Here is a 24,624-nt window from a genome sequence, read left to right as displayed (position 1 = left end):
TTTGCTATCTGCATAAAAAACACATTTCCCCTTTCCTCCCTTGCATTTCTTTTGAGTAACTGAGCAGCATGTGTTGAGAGGCGTTATTGCATGGCTTTGCCAAATTTAATTCAGTCAGAGAGATAAAAGCACTATGCTTCTCGCAATCAGTGAGGCTGTCAAACAGAGTCTCTCTGTTTGCTTAGTAAAATATTATTCACGCAGAGATTAAACATCTTCTTAATCCCCCCAACAACCAGGAGAGCTCAGTGTGACTCAGCTACTACAAACAGACTAACTGGTAACGTCCTAGAGCAGTGGTCCTCAAACTACGGCCCACGGGCCGAATGCCCCCCCCCCCCCCCCGAGGCTTTTTCACTGGCCCCCAAACACAAAATGTATAACTTATAGATGTGGCCCACTGCATCTTTAAATATCATTGGCCCACATATAGAATAGCAGTGCTGGCACCACCCAACCATGTACTACAGTGAGCAGTCATTTGCTGGCTTCCAATTCTGCATCCGGTAACACTGCTGTCCAACTGGATGGCAGGTTGTCACCTGGGTATGCTTCACTGTCTGGACGTTCTTCTGACGCACATGACTGAATGGCTGCTGCTGGGAGTTCTCCTCCGGGCAGGATTGGGAGGGAATCAATACCTAGATTCAATGTCATGTTTTTCCACATCATTTTATGTATTTTCCGGCCCTCCAGTAGTCTGAGGTTTGTTGACCCGGCCCTTGACCAAAAAAGTTTGAGGACACCTGTCCTAGAGGAAAGTAAAAACAATTCTATAAATGTCTGTAGACACGCCCAACAAAAGTTGCAGAAAACAGGCAACCAACATCACAGAAATGATTTTAACGGCAATTTGGTTTAAAAGACTTGTCATTTCTACACAAAGTTATTGCAAATGACCAACTAATTTAAATACTGCATGCACATGCAGAATTAACCACATGCATGACATGTGTGCAATCAGTAGAACAATGCAATTCAAAAAACCACAGATGGCCAACTGCACAATATTTGCCCAATAGTTTTCTCCAAAAAGTCCAATGTCGGTTGCTTGATGGTGTCGTTAAGCTGCATATTTTGCACACGATTTTTGTCTAACATGCCAAATTCTATAGATTGTATAGAGCATGTGTGCAGGTGACCAACATCTCAGAAATGTCTTTACCAACAACATCCTTGAAAATACTTGTCGTTTCTGCACACAGATATTGCAAATTACCAACTTATTTAAATACTGGATGCACAGCGGAAACCTGCAGAAATTCCCATGCAGTACTACACTCTTGACATATCTTCCATTACCAAAGTCAGGTCTCATCTTGTTCACATCAAACTTCAATGACAAACAAAATGAATACTTAGACCTGGTCTTAGACCTACCAAAAAGGGACCAGAATAAAATCCCTAAAAAACTTCAAAGCGGTAAATTCCAACTCCATTATTGACTAGAGAAGCTGCTTCCCTAAAACTTGGAAAAATAATATTCCCTATGGCCAATTCCTGAGAATACAAAACAAAACAAAAATGTTCAGACCCTACGACTCTAGTCAAACAAACCAAAATCCTCACAAATAAATTAAATTCAAAGAGAACACTTCCATAGTACATTGGTAGAAGATGCCAGGAAAAAGGCTAGATCAATACAGAGAACAACACTTCTAGACAGAAAAAAAACAGGTACAACAGATCCCATTTATTCAAAGTAACCTTTATTACAAAGTTCTCCAACAATCATGGAGCAATAGGAAACATCCTAACGAAATATTGTTCACTTCTTCAAAAGGACTCATTCCTAAAATCCGAACTACCTAAAAGACCAAAGTGCATCTTCTGCAGAGCCAGTACACTTAAGAGCCACCTAGCAAGATAAAAACAATGACCCCACAGGGGCAATGGGAACCAATCCAAAGACACAGCTAAGGGGGGGGGGGGTCAGACGTTATCAAACTAAGTGCCTAGGTTCAGGTTATCCTACAATAAAAGAAGGAACAAAAGAAGTTCAAATACGACAGGAGAATTCTTCTCTAGGACTCACCACATGCGCAGTGCAACAGATTTTGTCATCTAACCCTAAATGGGGTACTCACTCTACGAGTAATCCTACAAAACCTTGTTGGAGCAGCGGCCAACCTACACTGCACTGACAAGGCTGAATGGGGATAGTACTTCCCCACAGGCCAGTATGAGTGCTTGCTTCCTTAGCAAACCACATTTGTGAGCATATAAATCCATCATACAGGTTTTGCTATACAACCATATATTTTATGCTATAAATCCTTCATACATTTTATGCTATGCTACCAGATTGGGGTAGCGCCTCTGTGACAGAGGGGCTTGGTGTTACTTAGACCTACAGCTGTTATATGCTCCTCCTTTATTGCCTAATGAAGCAGGATCACACCTGTGAAATGCATTGCACGAATTATTGGAGTATGGAAATAACATTTGTTAGATTTTTTTTTCAAAATCCACAGTATTTGGTGTCTATTTGGAGGAGGTACGTCCACCACTACCGCCTCTATATTTTAAGGATTTTAACTATTTTTATACTTCTGGCATCTGTGTTTGCTTTGAACATTATTTGGGTCCACCCTTGGTGGAGGGAGGTTAACCCTCTTTTTTCTGAACTTTGGAAAGAAGACCTCTTAATCCTGAGTGGGGGCAGGTCTAACCTCCCCCCACCTGCATTTACAGTGGTTCCCTATGAGGTGACCCTGTTTTGTATTATTCTACTTACTTTTTTCACTATCTATTCATTGCCAGTACCTTACCGCACTATAATGGGCTAACACTGTAACTCTTTTTGTAATTTCCTTGCAAGTATCCTCTGCTCATCATTACATTTCATTCAGGTTACAGAATCAACCTCAAATATAAAAACTCTGCCTGCCCACTCCAAATCACAACCTTATGTATTACTGAGAGTCTTTGCTATCACACGTTCAATAAGTCACCAATAAATAATGAATGACAGCGCTCCTCTTCCTCAAACCTTCACAATCTACAGGATTTAAACAGACTACACATAGTGCATTACTGTTGGATTAAGATCATAAAACATACACTCCAAGTGATTGGTGATGCACACATGCTTCGCTCAGTGTATGCAGGCATAAAACTCTCCCTTAATAATATTAACTCACCAGATGACATCCACCTCAGATCCAGGTGGGTCTAGTGTTGGATGTAAAAAAACAAGCATAAGCAGTTCTTCGTAGCAAAAAGTCGAACGTGTTTAATCCAGTATTCACAAATCGCTGATAGCGTAACACTTTAAAAAAAAACAACCATCGGCCTGCGCTATCCAGCACACTTACATAGTCACTGTCAGTAGTGTATTAAGGTTAACAGGCTGAATAGCCCAGCGGTATCACTCCCACTTAGTGGTATTGGCGTCCCATTTTCCACCATGGCATGTCCGCTTACGATTCTCTGTGATTGCAGCTGGCCGGCGAGCGCTTCTGCATCTAGTGACGTCAGATACAACTGGCTCCGCCCCGTGACTGTAGCTGGCCAGCGAGCACTTCCGCGAAGCAGGTTGTGTCTGACGTCACTGGATGCAGAAACGCTCACCGGCCAGCTGCAATCACGGAGAATCATAGGTGGAAAATGGGATGCCGATACCACTTAGAGGTAGTGATACCGCTGGGCTATTCAGCTCAATAGGCCTTAATACACTACTGACTACGTAAGTGCGATGGATAGCGCAGGCCGATGGCTGTTTGTTTTTAAAGTTTTACGCTATGAGCTGTTTTACTGTTATCTTTTACATGTGAATTCTGGATTAAACACTTGTGACTTCTTGCTACGGAGAACTGCTTATGCCTGGTTATTGACATCAAACGCTAGACCCACCTGAATCAGAGGTGGATGTCATCTGGTGAGCTGATATTATTAAGGGAGAGTTTTATGCCTGCATACACTGAGCGGAGCCCGTGTGCATCACCAATCACTTGGGGTGTATGTTTTATGATCTTAATCTAACAGTAATCAAGTCACTTTACAGCCTCTGAGGGATCAAATAATATTTATTATAGGGATGCTTAATCTGTTGGAGCAGTTCATTTAGAATGTAGTTCCACTTTTACTGAGGAGTCTTTATTCATTCCCAAATGGATATGCTCAGTCTAAAGTTGTGTTGATTAGAGCAAGGCTTCCAAAACCTGTCTTAAAGTACCACCAACGGTGCAGCTTTTGTGAAAATCTACAGAGATAGTTATTCAGCTCTGCTGGCTGAAGCACCAATTACCTCACCTGTGCATGTTTATGGTTTGCACTGTTGGTAGGCATTGAGGACAAAGTTGGGAAGCCCTTGATTAGAGAAGGAAGCCCTTACATTTCTTTATACAGTATTTTATTTTTATTTAATCAGAAGCTTCTACTTCTTGTTCTAATTAAAGAAAATAAGTGATTTGGAGAGGCGTCAGTTTCACTGTGTATAAACTGTGACTGATCGCTGCTTGCCACTTGGCAGTATAGTATGCTTATGCCTAATTGGGGGTCCATAGGTAACCATTGAAGCCAAGGAAATAAATACTGGATGTCAAACAAATGTGTGCTAAACCATATTTTATTATAAAAAATAAAAAAACGATAGAACAACAAATGCTGGGGTACATTTTGTAATACATCAGTACACACATAGACCTTACCATATGTATATCTCTGATTAGTAAATACATATATTCCAGCATATAAGATGACTGGGCGTATAAAATGACCCCCCAACTTTTCCAGTTAAAATATAGAGTTTGGGATATATTCGCCGTATAAAACTACCTCTCTTCGAACGCACACCAAATAAAAATAAAAAAAAACATCATATACTGGTGCTATGTATGAACAGATACTGCTATACTGTATGTGGTATTCAGTATATAACAGTATATAGGCTATTGACTGGTTGGATTGGTCAACTCTCCCTAAAGGTGCGTACACACCTCGGATTTGCGCAAACGACCCGTTGTTGAGCGATCTGCTTGATGGATTGCTCAAGTCCGCTCTTATCAGCTGAACAACAGACTGTACACACGCCCGATTCGACGTCCGAACGACCGGTCGGTTGCCTCTTTCATGCCTCTTTTACCCTTCTGGCCCACCCTTGTATCCTATTTACCTCCTCCTCTGCCTCTCAGATCTCGCACATGTGCGCCTGCGCCGCTTCACTACAGTCCTCAGCAGCAAAGTCTGAGAGTCGGTAACAGGATAGGGCATATCATCCGGCATCAATGACACCCGGCATATAAGAAGACCCCTGGCACTTCAGAAGATTTTCAAGGGTTAAAAAGTAGTCTTATACACCAGAATATACAGTACATAAAATAGTGCAGCACCTTTAAAGGAAGGCAGATATCTAATAATGTAAGAATTAACATCAATCGTATTGCACAGACAGGCTCATAACGTCTTCAGGCGAAAACCACAATTATGTAGTTGAAAAAATTAGGTGCTTCCAAGACAAAGAAAAGCCAATTGCATTACAGTATAAAAGCCTCAATGGGGATGGAATAAAATCAAAATGTGATGCCGCCCAAATAATAGGCTGTCTGTGATGCTGTTGAATAAATATATGGATCAGTATGTGCATAAAGTATTCTATCAATGCAGAGCATAAGAGGCACAGTTACAGCCCTTACTGCCACAATAGATGCTGCATGGATAAAGGACGTCATTCGGTTTTGTTTTTTACAAATAAATGTTATGTTTTACTTTTTTTTTTTCATAATAGAAAATATGTTTTTGCATGTGGCTTGTTTTCTTAAAGTGACATACTAAGTATGTGGTTCCCCTTAAAGTTCCATGTATATTCTTTGGGATAAGGATTTATTGAAGAGATATTGTATGATTAGTATTGTCATTGTGATGAAAACAATTCATTTGATGCTGAATTTTTATGTGCATTGATGCAGCTCGACAATGAACTTATGGAAAGATGCCGAGGTGGAATTGAATTCATTTTCAAGCTGCAAACATTTGCATACACATATAAATAATCAACTCTTAATTATTTGCATATCATTAACCATCCTTACGTATTAGGTGTACAAATTGATTACACTGTGTTACTATATTAGCACCTTGCCTGTTACTATAGTGTGTGCATCAGGAGCCTCTGTTAATTCGTCATGGCATGACAACATTTGATCATAGCAGCCAATAAAATGTCATTATTTATTTTGAATGTACTGATAAAAATAATCAACCCAGAACTCTTTATGTTGCTGTAAATGTACAATCCCAAAGTATAATTTCTTTTTAATGATTATGTGTCACAGAGATCACGAAGGATAAAGCGGTTTAATATACAGCTTTACAATTTTCCTTGTAACATTCATTTTGAAAAAAAAGAACAGCTAAATCTATGCAGAGACATGACAGCCATTGCACACTTTCTGGAATCTGGTTGCAGAAATGACAATAGCCATAGCCATGTCCTCTGTTTACCCACAGGACCATCCACTACCTATGCATTGAGACAGTCTGGCTTACAGACATTTGAGAGGAAACTTCTAAACTTTTCGTCCAAATGGTGTATCACAGAACAAAATATAAACATAATCAAATCACTTTTCAGTTGAAACATTTATTAGTGAACTTACTGTTTTATTGAAGTTGTAATTTTAAAGGATGAGCATATGTAATAGCATGACCTCTCCTTAAGGTGCCCACACACTTATTGATTTTCCCTAACAAATTTGGATCACTGTAATTAAAAATGCTAGAGATCAATGTCCCAAACAAAATTTTGATTTATTTACAGACAAAATCAATCAATATTATTGATTGAACAGGATGGAAGATTTTACCTAAAAGTGATAAGGATGCTAACTAGGCAATCCAAAAGTTAAAATCACTATTACTTTTCTTGTTGATAAATGGTCATTCCCGAGTTTACCTGACTCTTATTTGGTACACTAAAAGGAAGTTGCAGGGCATGCTGGGTTGTCCTTTTTTGCCTCTCTACTTACCCTCAGATTTATGCAGCTTATTGGCTGAAGCCTCTTTCCCTCCTGTTTTCCCCTCCCATTCCTCTGTTCCTCCCTGATTGGCCAATATTTTGTATGCAGAGACAATGCACTTCTATAATGAAGGGCGGGCAAATCAGGCAGAGGGAGAGTAAGGGAGGAAATGACATCAGGATTGGCTTCAAAATAGCCACAACTAAAATGGGAAACGCTAAGAAGGATTTTTAATCTTTTTTTACTGTAGAAAAATCACTAAAATCATAATGCAGACAGTGCAATACATATGTTGAGTAAGTAGAGCAAGTATTTATCAGAATATAAGACGCACTTTTTCTCCCCCAAAAGTGTGGAGGGAAAGTCAGTGTGTCTTATATTTCGAATAATACATTTGAATCAGGGCCACAGTATCCCGTGCTGCAACCATCTACTCCATCGCATCAGCCGTAGCTATACGCTCTTTACACTTGCTTTTAGAAGTGGTGTTTCATGGTTTCCAATGGTCTGGGAGGCGGGAGCAAGGCTCTGTTATGGAGCCAATCACTGAACTCTTACAGTAGCAGTGACCTATCAGATGCTACTGTGAGAGTTCAGTGATTGGCCCCATAACAAAGTCTTGCTCCCAACTCCCAGACCATCGGGGAGCAGTGAAATGCGACTTCCTCAAGCAAGTGTAAAAAGCACAGGGCTGAGTAAGCTATAGAGAGCAGAAGATATAAAGCATCATATGCAGCCTCCTGCAGTGCCCAGACTGTGGGGTGAATAAACAGATACCAGCAGAGATGGACACAAAAGAGTGCAGAAAATGTAGTCACCTCTTTCAGCTGCATCCTCTCTGTAGAAGCAGCCAACATGAAAGAGGGGCTTGGAGCTGCAGCATAAGGTGAGACAGCAGTCACACATTTCCCTGGAGGCTTCCCAGACCTCTAATCTCATTGTTTATTGTTACTGAAAACTCTCAGCAGGGAGCTGGTCTGCAATGCATTGGAAGAGGGAGAGTGACATAAATGTTCTCAAAGCAAAGACCCTGTTAATGACTTCTAGGTTTTGCACACTTGTTAGATAAAAGTACCTTAAAGAGAACCCGAGGTGGGTTTGAAGAATATTATCTACATACAAAGGCTGGATCTGCCTATACAGCCCAGCCTCTGTTGCTATCCCAACCCCCCCCCCCCCCCCAAGGTCCCCCTGCACTCTGCAATCCCTCATAAATCAAGGCCACGCTGCTGACAAACAGCTTGTCAGAGCTGGCTGTGTTTATCTCTATAGTGTCAGTTTGCTGCTCTCCCCGCCTCCTGCAGAACTCCAGTCCCCGCCTGCATCCCTTCCCTCCCTGCTGATTGGAGGGAAGGGACGGGGGCAGGGACCGGAGCTATGCAGGAGGCGGGGGAGCAGCTGAGACTGACACTACAGATGTAAACACAGCCTCACAGCATGGCTGTGATTTATGAGGGATTGCAGAGTGCAGGGGGACCTTAGTGTGGTTTGGGATAGCAACAGAGGCTGGGCTGTATAGGCAGATCCAGCCTCTGTATGCAGATCACATTCTTTAAACACACCTCGGGTTCTCTTTAAACAGGATTACAATCAGGCATAATGTACAATAAGGTACTGAAGGAGATACTTTACATCTGTAAAGAGAGACCTAAACAGGTTTATTGTTTAAGCTGCAACAAGATGGCAGGAGAACAGACCATACTGAAGTAAAAATGATTGATTTGCTAAGGCACATAACACCCAGCGTGTTGACTGTGCCTGCAATAACTTGCAGGGATAAGTATAGCATTGCATTGTAGCTTTGGAGATGTACAGTTTGAGGGAGCAGGTCCACAAGATCCCCGTGCACTATAGACGCACCAGGTTTAGCATATTTGGCATATATTTTTCCCCTGGTTTTTTACCTCTGAACCTAGGTGCGTCTTATAATCGGAAGCAACTTATATTCCGAAAAATATGGTATATATGTGTTTTTTTCTAAGATGGTATGGCTAACAGCTCCTCTTTAAACAATGGCAATTTCCTTGCTGTCCTGTTTACTTTTCATGCTTCAGCAGTGTCTGACTAACATGGACTTTTTCACACCTGAAAAAGCATGCAGTTAGTGTAGTCAATTGTAGTCAATTGTAGGGCATATGATCAGCAAGACAGCTAAAAAAAATACACATGGCTTAAAAAAAATGTGGCTTGTGCTGCAGACTCACTGATAAGGTTTGTATGTTTCCAATTGCATTAAAAAGATGGAGGTGGAACTTTGTGCTGTGACATCAGCAACCTAGAAGCCCTTGGCCTCTAGGGTGCTGATGCGAGCCATAATGGGAACCACCTGTGCCATGCTTGGGACCTCAGGTGCAAACATTTCATTAGTTTCCACAAGAAATGCTGTTGAGCATTCAACAACAATATATGAAATATCAGGTTTTCAGGAACTGAAGTGAACCATTAAAATACCCATCACAATTTTACATGTACTAAACTGGTGTTCGGAGTTGGCAGGGAAAATGATAGGCGTGTGATAGGCCCATTGATTATCTTAATCTGTGACTAGAATCGGCTACTACAACATATTTTGTAAGCATTCATACAAAAGCTAAATAATCGCTTATCTTACCATTGAAGTTTATAACAGGACTTGAGCTGCATTGGGGTGCAGCGCATTCCTATCACATACTAACATTATAGTAGCAATAGGGTATTGTACCATGTTAGCCATCAGTAAAAGCAAGAAGTTTTAAATCAGGATGATACCATTTAGTTAGCCAATAAATGGTATCATACTAACATTAACTATTTGACATTCCTGGACGTGAAACTCACGTCCAGGAAGCCATGTGCGCTCCTGCGCGTCCACGCGGCCGATCGCGCGCGTGCACGCGCGCTCCCGGCCGGCGGTTTGTTAGCCAGTGAATCAGTGAATCGGGCAACGGTGCCCGATCACTGATTCCTCTCCCCCGCAGAAAAAGCGACAGCTTCTCTCGGAAGCTACGCTTTTTCTGCTTCCTATGTCGCTCTAAGCGTACGTGGTACGCTTAGAGTGACGTCACTGTAAACAACTCATGGCTGCCATCTTGTGGCCAAAAAGTAAACTACATCTTAAGGTTAAATAAAAATAAAAATACACATATATTTACAAAAAAAATACAATTTCAATCCCACCCTCCCAAAAATACCCACATAAAATGTTTAATTAAAAAAAAAAAAAAACATTACAATTAAAAAAAAAAAAAAAACACAAATATTTACCTAAGGGTCTAAACTTTTTAAATATCTATGTCAGATTGAAATATTTCTTTTTTTTTTTTATTATAAGCTTGTAAATAGTGATGAATGCAAAACGGAAAAAATGCACTTTTATTTCCAAATAAAATATTGTCGCCATACATTGTGATAGGGACATAATTTAAATGGTGTAATAAACGGGACAAATGGGCATATACAATACGTGGGTTTTAATTATGGAGGCATGTATTATTTTAAAACTATAATTGCCGAAAAGTGAGAAATAATGATTTGTTTCCGTTTTCTTCTTATTCTTCCTTTTAAAATGCATTTACAGTAAAGTGGCTCTTAGTAAAATGTACCCCCCAAAGAAAGCCTAATTGGTGGCGGAAAAAACAAGATATAGATCAGTTCATTGTGATAAGTAGTAATAAAGTTATAGGCTAATGAATGGGAGGTGAACATTGTTCGGATGCATGAAGCGAAAAACGACTGAATGCGAACTGGTTAAAGATTGGTCTATCAATGCCACTAGTGAGAGGTTTGTTTTAAAGTTGAATTGCAGTAAAAAAATACACTTAATTTACATTAAATACTGTAATATACTGCTTTATGGCTTATCAACCAACAGACTGGCACCCCTCCAATCTGTACTGAACTCAGTTGCTTAACTTATTTAACTTTCTTCTTGCCCCTTCTCTGTCAAGCTCTTTATTGGCTGGAAATTAACCAAAGGATCCACTTCAAACTCTTTAAGTGCTTGTTCACACTAAGAACGTTTTCACTTTTTTTTAAGTGCTGGGGATTTTTAAAATCACTTTAAAAATGCTTGTGCAATGTTGCTCTATACGCGTGTTCTCACATGAACGATGAGCTTTCTTTACAATCGCAAATGCGGGTCCTGCACCATTTCCCGAGCGCTTGTGATTCAATGCAAGGTATAGGAAAGTCACTAAGTGCTTGAAAAAGTGCTGGGAACAGTGATTTTGTGAGCACTTTTCCTCACAAAGTACATTTAAGTGATTCATTTCCAGGTCAGAGAGTTCATGTAACGATTTGTGTCAGCAAGAAACAGAGTTCTGATTATTAGGTGATCAGCAGTATCACCTATAATACAGATATATACCTGATTATATGGTGATCTGCAGAATAACCAATAATACAAGTATACTAGACAGCTGATATGATAGCTACTAGCAAAGTATAGTGCTTGGTGCAACAGTAGTACTGATAGGTTAGCAATACCTAACCAGAGAAGCTGGTGGGGTCCTAATAGTACAGAGCCCCTCACCAGAGCCAGGGCCCTCTGGTGAGAGTAGAGTGGTCAGACTAATCGGGTTGGCAACAGACAGACAGATACAGTACAAAATCAGAAGCAAAGACAAGAAGGTTTAACAGGCAGAGTCGGCAGCAAGATTAGATGGGCAGAGGTACAGAATCACTGAGCAGAAAAGTAGTCAGAACAAGCCAGAGTCATACACAGATAATATACAGTCTATCCAAGTAGATAATTAAGCTATCAAACAATTCCTATCTTGTGTGAAATCACCGGTTTCCTCCCGGATCAAAGCACACCGGAACTATCTAAGGTATGAGAGCTAACAAGAAGTATTTGCAACAGCAGACTAGTTGCGAGTGATTCAGCTTGGCTTATGAAGCAGAGGAGACCCCTCCATCACGCCTACTCCTCTCATCCAATGAGGAGCGGCGAGCGTCTCCTCTGACGTCAGCTGACGCGCCTCGTCCCCGCATAAAGGTCCTGTCTGTGCGCACGCGCGCAGGCGATAAGGCGACCTTATATGCGGCTGACAAACCCGTCCTCGGCGTGCTAGACGCCCGAGGCACGGGTAGACTAATAGGCAGGGAGACGGAGGCAGCTGAGGTGGTAGCGCTATTCACCGCAGCTGCCTCTCCAGTATTCATTACAGTTAACTTCATGATTGTTTAAAAAAAAAAAAAAAAAAAAAAGCTAATCACAAAAAGAAAGCGCTTACAAAAAAATCTCAATACTCTCTAAAATCGCCAGAAAATCGCTTTAAAAAGTGCTCATAAAAACAGTCAGTGCTTGTGATTGCACTACCAATTTATAATGAGAACAAGGCCTAACTCTAACCATCAAAGCTCTCCACAATCTTTCTCCCTCGTATATCTCCTCACTAGTTTGCAGATGCCACACACAATGCAATATCTTCTTTGCACATGACACTTTTCTGTCCTCTTCTAGAATTACCTCCTAGCATTCATATGTACTGTATACAAGATTTCTCGTGTGTTCCACCCCTCTTCTGGAATTTCCTTCCAAAACACGTCACCCTCCAACCTTTGAAATCTTTATGCGATTCCTCAAAACTCCCTTTTCTTCCCAAACATGCATTGACTTAGGCCATTCCTCTTCAATCTTTGACCAAGTTGTGTTCCTTATTAAATATAACCTAAAAACACACAGGCCCATATGCAATTAAGTTTTTCACTTTGGTTTTCTTCTAGACTTCTTTTAAACGTGTCAATAAAATGCCTTTTTTAACCACCAACAAGCAAGAAAATACTCAGAATAATTTTGACAGTACTTTTTCACCTACTCTTTGGTACCTTTTTCATTGCAGAGTGCTAAAAAAGGTATTTTAAATAGAAAATGAAAAATTCCCTCCTAGGTGAAAACTCAGAAGAAAAAGTGAAATGCATATGGGCCACTGTCTCTAGGTGTACATATTTTCAATCTTCCAACTCTTATTTCCTTCCTATTTTTCTTTAAATCATAGTGCTTTCGCACTGCACAGCTTACTTCTCCTGAAGGCAAGTGGGACAATCTCATGGAAACAAATACTTCAAATACAGTTGAATACAGTACAAAGAGTACTGTTACCACCACTGAAAGGGAGAGCAGTTTGAGCTTACTGTCAGTTTTGGAAGGTCTTTGTCAGCTGTAGACTGAAATGGAAAAAAACTTGCAAATAGCATGGCAGATTTACAATTAAAGTATAATCATACTTTAACATAAAAGGACTAGGCTTATATGCCACTAGGTCAGAGGTGCCCATACTTTTTTTGGGTTGTGAGCTACTTTAAAAATTAGCAAGTCAAAATGATCGACCTATGTACAATTTTAGGAGCACAATTGTATATACAGAATGGAAAATGTAGTGTGGTCGGGATCTACCATGAAGTACTTTGCGATCTACTGGTAGATCACAATCTACTCAATGGGCACCCTTGTACTAGGTCATTTAGCTTGATCATTTTGACTTGCTGAATCTGAAATATTGAGGAATATTTGTCGGAAAGAGAAAAATAAAAAATCCAACACTCCATGTTTGAGGTTGTACGGTAGCAAGAAAAAGTATGTAAACCCTTTGGAATTTTATGGATTTCTGCACAAACTGGTCATAAAATGTGATCTGATCTTCATATAAGTCACAACAATAGAAAAATCACATGTACTTAAACTAATGCCACACAAATAATTAAATGTTTCCATGTTTTTATTGATTTTATTTACACCATGTAAACATCCACAGTGCAGGTGGAAAAAGTATGGGAACACTTGGATTTAATAACTGGTTGAACCTCCTTTGGCAGCAATAACTTCAACCAAACATTATCTGTAGTTGCAGATCAGACGTGCACAATGGTCAGGAGTAGTTCTTGACCATTCCTCCTTACAGAACAGTTCCAGTTCATCAATATACTTGAGATGTCTGGTGTAAATCACTTTCTTGAGGTCATGCCACAGCATCTCAATCAGGTTGAGGTCAGGACTCTGACTGGGCCACTCCAGAAGGTGTATTTCCTTCTTTTTAAGCCAGTCTGTTGTTGACTTACTTCTGTGCTTTGGGTCGTTGTCCTGTTGCAACACCCATCTTCTGCTGAGCTTCAGCTGGTGGACAGGTGGCTTTGAAGAGACACTGAAGTTTTTTTTTTTTACCTTAATTTATTATCCAGTCAGCATTTAAGCCTAAGCAGATTTGCAGCATCACCATGGCACAACAAGTGATTTGTGGCTTAGAAATAGCCCTGAAAAGTTCCAGGGCATGCATCCTTCTTTTTCCTGTAAGAGGCAGAGCTGTGTGCTGTAGCTCTGCCTCCTCTCCAGTCAATCTCAGCTGATCGCCACCTCCCTCCCCCCCTCTGAGTCATCTTTTACTGAGAGTGGTGGGGAGAGGCCGAGATCCACAGAGATTGACTGGATATGAGGCAGAGCTACAGCGCAAAGCTCTGCCTCCCCACAATCTGCGACCTGCAAAGTCGTGGAACTTTGCATGTCTATTTCTAAGCCATAAATCACTCATTTTGCCGGGGGATGCGGCAAATCTGCTTAGGATTTAATGCTGATGCTGACTGGATAAGAAATTTAGGTAAAAAAGAGACTTCAGTGTCTCTAAGTTCTCCTGAAAAATGTCTGTGCCTCTGTCTCCTTACATAGTGGTGTGTGTTTCTTCCAAACAACTCAACTTTGGTTTCATCTGTCCACAGAATATTTTGACAGTACTGCTGTGGAACATCCAGGTGCTCTTTTTCAAACTTTAAACATGCAGCAATGTTTTTTTGGGGGAAAGCAGTGGCTTCCTCTGTGGTGTCCTCCCATGAACTCCATTCTTTTTTAGTGTCGTAGATTTGCTAACATGGATGTTAGCATATGCCAGAAACTTTTGTAAGTCTTTATCTGACTGATGAACTGCTAAGCTTTTTGGATATACTTTTCTAACACTTTCCAGCTTTATGCAAGTCAACAATTCTAAATCGTAGGTCTTCTGAGAGCTCTTTTTGTGCAAGGCATCACTCACATCAGGCAATGCTTCTTGGGAAAAGACAACCCAAAACTGGTATGTGTTTTTATAGGGCAGGGCAACTTTAACCAACACCTACAATCTCATCTCATTGATTGGACTCCAGCTGGCTGACACCTCACTCCAATTAGCTCTTGGAGATGTCATTAGTCTAGGGGTTCACATACTTTTTCCACCTGCACAGTGAATGTTTACATGGTGTGTTCAGTAAAAACATGGAAACACTTAAAGGGACTCCGAGCAGTGCAGAAACTATGAAAGATGCATACCATTTTGAAGCTCTCTTTCTCCTCTTTCCAACAGTATATAAACTGCTGCCCTACGCCTTTTAGTTTTCGCTATTTTTGCGACCGAAATTGCGGCCACTGCAATTTCGATTGCGAAAATATCAAAAACTAAAAGGCGCAGGGTGGCGGTTTATGTGTCGTTGTAAAGAGGAGAAAGAGAGCTTCAAAATGGTATGCATCTTTCCATAGTTACTTGTATTACACAGGACGCCTTTTCCCCAAAGTCGGCAGCTCCGTTCAGTGGCGGCCGCGATTTCGATCGCAAAAATAGCGAAAACTAAAAGGCGTAGGGTGGCGGTTTGTATATCGTTGGAAAGAGGAGAAAGAGAGCTTCAAAATGGTATGCATCTTTCCATAGTTTCTGCACTGCTCGGAGTCCCTTTAATTATGTGTGTATTATTAGTTTAAGCAGTCTGTAATTGTCTATTGTTGTGACTTAGATGAAGATCAGATCACATTTTATGACCAATTTGTGCAGAAATCCATATAATTCCAAAGTGTTCACATACTTTTTCTTGCTACTGTATATTAAAAAAAAGTCCAAGGAATATAATTCAGTTCATACCATTAACATAATCAAATCTGGAGACACATTTTTGGCAAGAATTCATTAACCAAAACATATTCTTGTTGACAGTAAGGTTCTTGAAATTGGCCCATGTGACACATCAAAGTTGTTCATTTGCCATCCTCTGGGCTAATAAGAGAATTCTGTCTCATATAATATTATAGGTATTCATATTAGGCCAGTAACAAAAAAAAAATCAAACTCTGAAGTTTCACTTACAATTACATCAGCCTTACTGCTTCGCCCTTTTCCATAATCATCCGTTGCGACTACTTCAAATTTAAAATATGATCTTCTCATGTTTTTGAAGAGCATTGCAGTTTTGATGACACCAGTGTAGAATTCAATCACAAAGCCTTCTTTACTATCTTTAATTGGTGGTATAATGAGTTTATAGCTATTGCTGCTGTAGTTTCCAGTGTCCTTATCTGTAGTCTGAAATGACAAAAAAAAAATACGTAAATAGCTGTCTTAGGGACTTAGCTTGAGTGTATGCTACAGTTATCTAAAAAAAAACTACACATTAATTTCCAATATATTGTTGTCCTACATTGTACTAAGAACACAATTTAAAAGTTGTAATAGCTGGGTCAAATTGGCAAATAAAATGTGTAGGTATCTATAGCAGCATTGTTTATTTTAAAAGTATGGGGGATAGAATTTGAGAAATGTAGTGTAATTTTTCATGTTTTTTGTATAGAAAAAGCAATTTTTCACCCACAGTATCACCCACAAAAAGCCTAATTTGTGGAAAAAAATTAAGATATAGATCATTTAGGTGTGATAAGCAGGGATAAAGTTATGGCCAAATGAATGGGAGGGTCACCTCAGTTGACAAAGCATAGTGCTATGAGGTAGTATTTGACTCCTTTCACTCATTTCATATAACATCCAGATTTCATAAAATGGTAATCTCCAGTGATTTTGTATGACATGCTCTGCTTCTGTTGCCTTGATTTGTGATATTTTTCTTCAAATTTATGTAATTATTTCATTAGCAAAGTAAAAAAAAAAACCAGTAATAATAAGTAAGTGTTTTTGACATTCAAAATAAATTGGTACTCCAGTGTAAACCATAAGCATGAAAGCTAAACAAAGTACACATTTCTCTTTGTTTAGCTTCCATGCATACATATGCACTATGCTAAATTTGTGAAAGTAAGGACCTGTTCACAGTGGTGTGTTGTGGTGCTGTAAAATGGCCGCTTTGTAACACGGCTTACCACCTGTGTGAAATTCACAGTGCGGTGGGTGCATTGTGGTATAGTGGATTGTGGTATGTTAACGCACAGCATGCAGTGGATTACCTGTAAATGGGCCTGTTAACCATAATAGTAAAGTATACTTTTTATTGACACAACCATAGCATGCAGCTCCATTGTCCCAATCCATTGTCCCAATCCCTTGCATTGCATTCCTGATGTCACATGGAAGTACTAATGGTAGTACTAACTACTTTTGTAATAATGACAATAAAATATCAAAACATTTACAGATTTAAAATAAACCTGAGATCGCAAAATAAAAAGATTTTATACTCAGCCGGGGCTTCCTCCAGCCCCATGAGCACCGATGCATCCCTTCCCATCCTCCAGAGTGCTTCTGTTCAGCCCTAATTAGTTCCGGTAATCTGGTTCAATCTCACCAGTTGGCTCTTCTGGGCATGCGCAGCCCCTCCGTGCATGCCCAGAAAAGCCGACTGGCACGACTGAGCCAAGTTACCAGGACTTAATTGTGGGCGAACAGAAGCGCTCGGGAGGAGGGAGAGGGATGCATCAGTGCTCATGAGGCTGGAGGAAGCCCTGAATATACAATTTTTTTTTTTTTATTTTGCAATCCCAGGTACACAATAAAGAAAACAAATTCAAGTTAGGCTTTCACTAGTGGAATTAAGGTTGTGGAGTCGGAGTCGAGGAGTTGGAGCAATTTTTGAGTACCTGTGAGTTGGTACAAAAATCATGCAACTCCTCAGTTTATGAAACCACCAACTTCATAGCTGTACATGGGTTGTGGAGTCGGAGTCAAAGAGTCAGAGCAATTTTGGTACCTGAAGTCAATGGTTTCATAAACTGAGGAGTTGGATGATTTTTGTACCAACTCCAAAGCCCTGGGCGGAACACTGTATTTTAAGTGTTTGCACACCACTGGGAAGGTATTTCTCTACAGACACAACTATATGCAGTGTTATCTCGTGTCTGCACAAATATGTTATATTGCATGAACTCAATAGAGTAAGAATAGCCACTAAATCACTATGCATCCCACACCTTCAGACTATAATTATTGAGGTCATTATTGAAATATCGTCCTCTTAGACAGATACATAGGCTATCTTTTTTGTAGGTCATAACATAAGCAAATGTTTTCTAAAAGTTAAATAATTGTACAGAAAAAATAAAGCTCTGTGGTTGCAGAACAGATGGAGGAGGTTATGATCGTTATCTGTGCAGACTACGAAATATGTATAAACAGCCATGCATTAATTTGCTAGAACACAAGAGAACACTATGCATAAAAAATAAACATTTTATCAAATGTAATGTTATTGGAAAGCATTTGTTAGGTCACAGGAGACTGTTAATATTTTTTCTTTGCAGTTTTGGCAACAAAACTGGACAAAAATACTGTGTATATTTAAGTACTGTTGCACTGCTGTTATTTATTTCTATACTGTATACAGATTATATATATATATATATATATATATATATATATATATATATATATATATATATATATATATATATATACACATATATAATATAATATCACGCAAGTGTTAATGTTTTCTAAGCATTTCTAAGCATTCTAAAGTCTCCTAAGCATTCAGAAAATAAACAGCTTCATTAATTTAATCAATTAAGGAAACGTAATCGGTTAACGCATTTCAATAACAGAGTTTGCATCTTTAGCACTATTATTGAAGTTTTATCAAAGTAGCTTTTATACACTCAGTCTCATACTGTGCAATTTACAAACGTTTTTCGTTATTCCATGCAGTTTTTTCTTGCATTTGCACGGATTACAGCAATTTTTCCTCACTGCAATAAGAGAGCATGTGTTAGGAGTGATTAGCATGAATGTGTTTTGTATAGTTTGGGGGAGGGGGTACATTTATTGGTAAAGTGACAAGATATAGTCATACCTAAATAATAAACATTATTTATTATTATAAATTACCTATATTTCATATTGTGGTTGGGGATTAATTACTTCTTGAGAAGCCGCTGCTATATTTTTGTGATTGTGGCACAACACTGTACTTTTTGTAATTACTTCACCGTCTGGAGAATAATATACAAAATAAGCTTATTTCAGGCGGAATCACAGTTTCCCAGAAACTTATCCCAACAGTTTCAATTTTGGAGCACAAAGCAAGATCGTGTCTAAATGCATGGAAATACTATCAGAAGAATCTGCACAAATAATTTTACATGGGATGTATGCCAAAGGAACATCAGGACAAGACACTAGTGTGGTCAATCACATCTAAGAAAAGACCAAGGCCTGTATTCAATTCACTTTTTTTCCAGAGTTTTCTTTTAGGAGATAACTTTTTCATCTTTTTTAAAAAGTAGGTGAAAAAGTATTGGCAAAATGACTAATTATTGGCATTTTATTGATAAGATACGAAAATATACCCTAGGAGAAAAAGTGAATTGCATAAGGGTCCCATCTGAAATGGCTAGGCAAAGGTATACATTTGGCTACAATAAAAAAAAACAAAAAGAAAAAAATGTTTTGTTAAAACCTAAGAAAATACTTCACCAGAAGATCCCGATACCAGCTAAAAAGTATTGTAATGGAGATAAAATGTTAGGCTTTTATGCTGCATCCTGGCTTGGGCATCTAAAAATCATACAACTCATGATGAATTATTCATATTGCCAGATGATTTGTCAGAACGCTGAACTTAATCATTTTTGAAAAGACAACATAGGTTAGGGCTGGGGGGAATTCTGTACATGGTGTGCTGGAATGGACATCTAAAAAAGGCAGCCTGTCACCATGGAAGAAAGAATTGCAATTGGATCCACATTAATTAGGGGCTGTTGTACATGAAATGATTGGATTCTAATCAAATATGAACTGATGCTGCTGCACGGAGGGTGGCTTACACATGTGGGGAGCTACAAATAGATGGGGTAGGTTACTGTACATTAAAGATGGGGGCTGGTAGTGGAGAGCTGCTGTAGTAAAAAAAAGTGGTTTGTATATGGAAGGGGGTAGCATAAGACAGTGAAGCTAATGATCAACCACTAAATGTGGCCCTGGATGTTAACCCTGGATATTCCAATCCTGAAACAAAAGGTTCAGGATTGGCCACGTTAAATCTCTGGCATGAATGCCATTGGGATACAGTTTCCTAATTTTAAAAAGGTTATGAATTCAAGATACACCTCAAATATTGCTCTGCTTAAAGGACAACTGAAGTGGGAGGGATATGGAGGCTGCCATATTTATTTCCTTTTAAACAATACCAGTTACCTGGCAGCCCTGCTGAGCTGTTTGGCTGCAGTAGTGTCTGAATCACACCAGAAACAAGCATGTAGCTAATCTTGTCAGATCAGACAATGTCAGAAACACATGATCTGCATATGCTTGTTCAGGGTCTATGGCTAAAAGTATTAGAGGAGGAGGAACAGCAGGACAGCCAGGCAACCGGTATTGTTTAAAAGGAAATAAATATGGCAGCCTCCATATCTTTTTTGATGCAGTTGTCCTTTAAAATAAGTAGATATGAGATCCAAGTGGATTATTTTAGAGATGATAGTTATAAGAAATGCTTACTTAAAGCTGTTTATGCCCAACGGTGCAAAAACAGATGATTGATCCAAGGGGTGCATTTATTTTTTTTCCACATGGAAATGACATAGCATAAATGACTGCAACATAAATTCTTCATTTTATATTCAGTTACCCTAACACCTTTATGTACAATTTGGACTAAAGCTACACCCCAGGCACTATTATTATTATTTTTGACTTATAAAGCACCAACATATTCCGTGGCGCTGTACAAAGAAAGAAACCACCATGGGGTACATAATTCATATTTTTTTAAATTCCATGTTTTACATAATACCCAGTTAAGTCAAGACAAACCATAAAAACTAAAATTTTGAGAATCAATACAATAAACCTAAAAGTCTTCAAGCATTTCCAGGAATAATAAGCTTGACTTCATCAGTGAAGTCATGTAATTTGGTCGCCTGCTGCACTCGAGATTTGGGCGCAGCCATAGACTTGTATTATCAATTATGGCTATAGCAGCAATCACAGATTGATTTGGGTGCTAGCAATAGCCAAAGCCCAAATTATGATGTAAAAGTGTAATTTAGCGGCCAGCAATAGTTGGAGCCCAAATTATGTCTCCCCTACTATGTTAGGTTATCAGTAGAGAAATAGTATTTAACCACTTCAGCCCAACTGGACGAACATGCTCATCCAGTTGAGCCGCGCGCGTTCCCGCCGCCGGCCGTTATTCCAGCGATCATTGTAAGGGATTATAGATCTCTTTCATTGACTGAAGCCCCCCGCAGAAAAGCCGACAGCGTCTCATCAAACGCTGCAGTTTTTCTGAGTTTCAAAAAGTTCCCCTACTTTTTCACTGTGGCCATCTTGTGGTCAAACAGTAAAACTACACACACACCCATTTTTTTTTAATAAATAAATACATTTTTTTACATTAATAACTACCTGTTCACCTCCCACACCAAAAATTACCCACATACAATTTTTAATACAAAAAAATAATAATAAAAAAAACAATTAGTTACCTAAGGGTCTGAACTTTTTAAATATGCATGTCAAAGGAATATATTAATATATATTTTTTAATCATGGGCTTCCATATAGTGATGGACGCAAATTGAAGAAATGCACCTTTATTTCCAAATAAAATATCGGCACCATACATTGTGATAGGGACATAATTTAAATGGTGTAATAAGGACAAATGGGCAAATAAAATACATAGGTTTTAATTGTGGTAGCATGTATTCATTTCAATTTATAATGGCCAAAAACTGAGAAATAATGATTTTTTTCCATTCCTTAATATTCCCCTTAAAATAGATTTAGAATAAAATAATTCTTAGCAAAATGTATCACCCAAAGAAAGCTTAATTGGTGACGGAAAAAACAAGATATAGACCAATTCATTGTGATGAGTAGTGATAAAGTTATTGGCAAATAAATGGGAGGTGAAAGTTGCTCAGATGCAAAAACTAAACAGCCCTTCGGGCTTAAGTGGTTAAAATTGCTGCAAAATTTGTAAGAGTAGGGTGAGCAATTTTCACCTTCACCTCACATTTCCCAAAACCTTTTTTTGCATGCATACTCATCAACACATTCCGTGTTTCAGGACTTCAGTGACATTTAACAAAATGTTCAGTTAAAAAAATATTTATATATATATATATATAAAATATTTTTTTTTTTTTACTGAACATTTTGATAAGTGTCACTGAACTCCCGAAACACGGAATGTGTTGATGAGCATGCATGCAAAAAAAAGGTTTTGGGAAATGTGAGGTGAAAAAAAATAAAATATATATATATATATATATATATATATATATATATATATATATATATATATATATATATATATATTTTATATATATTTTTTAAGCATATTAGGTGATGTGCATCTCTATAATGAGAAGGGGTGTGGTCTAATGACATCAACACCCTATATCAGGTGTGCATAATTATTAGGCAACTTCCTTTCCTTTGGCAAAATGGGTCAAAAGAAGGACTTGACAGGCTCAGAAAAGTCAAAAATAGTGAGATATCTTGCAGAGGGATGCAGCACTCTTAAAATTGCAAAGCTTCTGAAGCGTGATCATCGAACAATCAAGCGTTTCATTCAAAATAGTCAACAGGGTCGCAAGAAGCGTGTGGAAAAACCAAGGCGCAAAATAACTGCCCATGAACTGAGAAAAGTCAAGCGTGCAGCTGGCAAGATGCCACTTGCCACCAGTTTGGCCATATTTCAGAGCTGCAACATCACTGGAGTGCCCAAAAGCACAAGGTGTGCAATACTCAGAGGCTTGGCCAAGGTAAGAAAGGCTGAAAGATGACCACCACTGAACAAGACACACGAGCTGAAACGTCAAGACTGGGCCAAGAAATATCTCAAGACTGATTTTTCTAAGGTTTTATGGGCTGATGAAATGAGAGTGAGTCTTGATGGGCCAGATGGATGGGCCCGTGGCTGGATTGGTAAATGGCAGAGAGCTCCAGTCTGACAGTCTGACTCAGACGCCAGCAAGGTGGAGGTGGAGTACTGCTTTGGGCTGGTATCATCAAAGATGAGCTTGTGGGGCTTTTCGGGTTGAGGATGGAGTCAAGGTCAACTCCCAGTCCTACTTCCAGTTTCTGGAAGACACCTTCTTCAAGCAGTGGTACAGGAAGAAGTCTGCATCCTTCAAGAAAAACATGATTTTCATGCAGGACAATGCTCCATCACACGCGTCCAAGTACTCCACAGCATGGCTGGCAAGAAAGGGTATAAAAGAAGAAAAACTAATGACATGGCCTCCTTGTTCACCTGATCTGAACCCCATTGAAAACCTGTGGTCCATCATAAAATGTGAGATTTACAAGGAGGGAAAACAGTACACCTCTCTGAACTGTGTCTGGGAGGCTGTGGTTGCTGCTGCATGCAATGTTGATGGTGAACAGATCAAAACACTGACAGAATCCATGGATAGCAAGCTTTTGAGTGTCCTTGGAAAGAAAGGTGGCTATATCGGTCACTGATTTGTTTTTGTTTTGTTTTTGAATGTCAGAAATGTATATTTGTGAATGTTGAGATGTTACATTGGTTTCACTGGTAAAAATAAATAATTGAAATGGGTATATATTTGCTTTGTTAAGTTGCCTAATAATTATGCACAGTAATAGTCACCTGCACACACAGATATCCCCCTAAAATAGCTAAAACTAAAAACAAACTAAAAGCTACTTTCAAAAATATTCAGCTTTGATATGAATTCGTGTTTTGGGTTCATTGAGAACATGGTTGTTCAATAATAAAATTATTCCTCAAAAATACAACTTGCCTAATAATTCTGCACTCCCTGTGTAAATATATATATATATATAAATATATATATATATATATAAATATATATATATATATATATATATATATATATATATATATATATATATATATATATATATATATATATATATATACACACACTTTTTTTTCTTTGCTTTACCAAATGCAGCCATGCTTTGTGAATTGAGCCTTTTGAAGCATGGGAGACTAAGATTACCAACTAGTGAGATAAGTTACTGACTTGTGCTGTAAATGCCTCGTAAAGGTTACCAGTAATTCACAAAGAATAGAGCATGTGGTAAACCAAGTGAGATGTTCGGTATTTTACCTCAAGCCCGGAGCTGTCGGTAAATAGTATTGGTTTTTCAAATTTGGCATAGTGAATTAGAACACCTGAATACTCCTGAGTCCTGACCGCCGCTGTTCAGCATCCAAATGAGTAGACAGGGTCAGATGGAGTTCACTGCCTTGCATGTCACATTGTGCTTCCTGTGATTCTGATACTTGCTCTTTGGAAGGAGAAAGCATCAGAGTAACAAAGCACAAAATGACACACAACGCACACCGCTGATGTGAACACAACCTAGAAATATACTTGCATTTTGTTGCAATGCAATTATATTGTCTATTGCAACAGAACACCATGAACACAGTGTTTTCCTTGTCACTGTTTCTCTTATCCTCTGTAGTCTCAAAAAGCACTTCTTAATACAGAAGGCATTTGTGACTA

The 24,624-nt window shown here is 38.9% G+C and overlaps 1 protein-coding gene across 1 annotated transcript in view; it reads right to left on the bottom strand.

Annotated features, from left to right (window-relative positions):
- The window catches only part of PCDH15 (protocadherin related 15), a 1,564,441-nt gene that overhangs the window by 222,949 nt on the left and 1,316,868 nt on the right, over positions 1 to 24,624 (bottom strand). Inside the window, exon 28 of the mRNA XM_068257852.1 lies at positions 16,037 to 16,252. Within this exon, the coding sequence (XP_068113953.1) occupies positions 16,037 to 16,252 (216 nt within the window). The remainder of the gene's footprint in view (positions 1 to 16,036; positions 16,253 to 24,624) is intronic.

Source organism: Hyperolius riggenbachi, chromosome 10 (genome assembly GCF_040937935.1).
Source record: "Hyperolius riggenbachi isolate aHypRig1 chromosome 10, aHypRig1.pri, whole genome shotgun sequence".
In the NCBI taxonomy this organism is placed as follows: domain Eukaryota; kingdom Metazoa; phylum Chordata; class Amphibia; order Anura; family Hyperoliidae; genus Hyperolius; species Hyperolius riggenbachi.
This window is presented reverse-complemented; position numbering and strand designations above follow the sequence as displayed.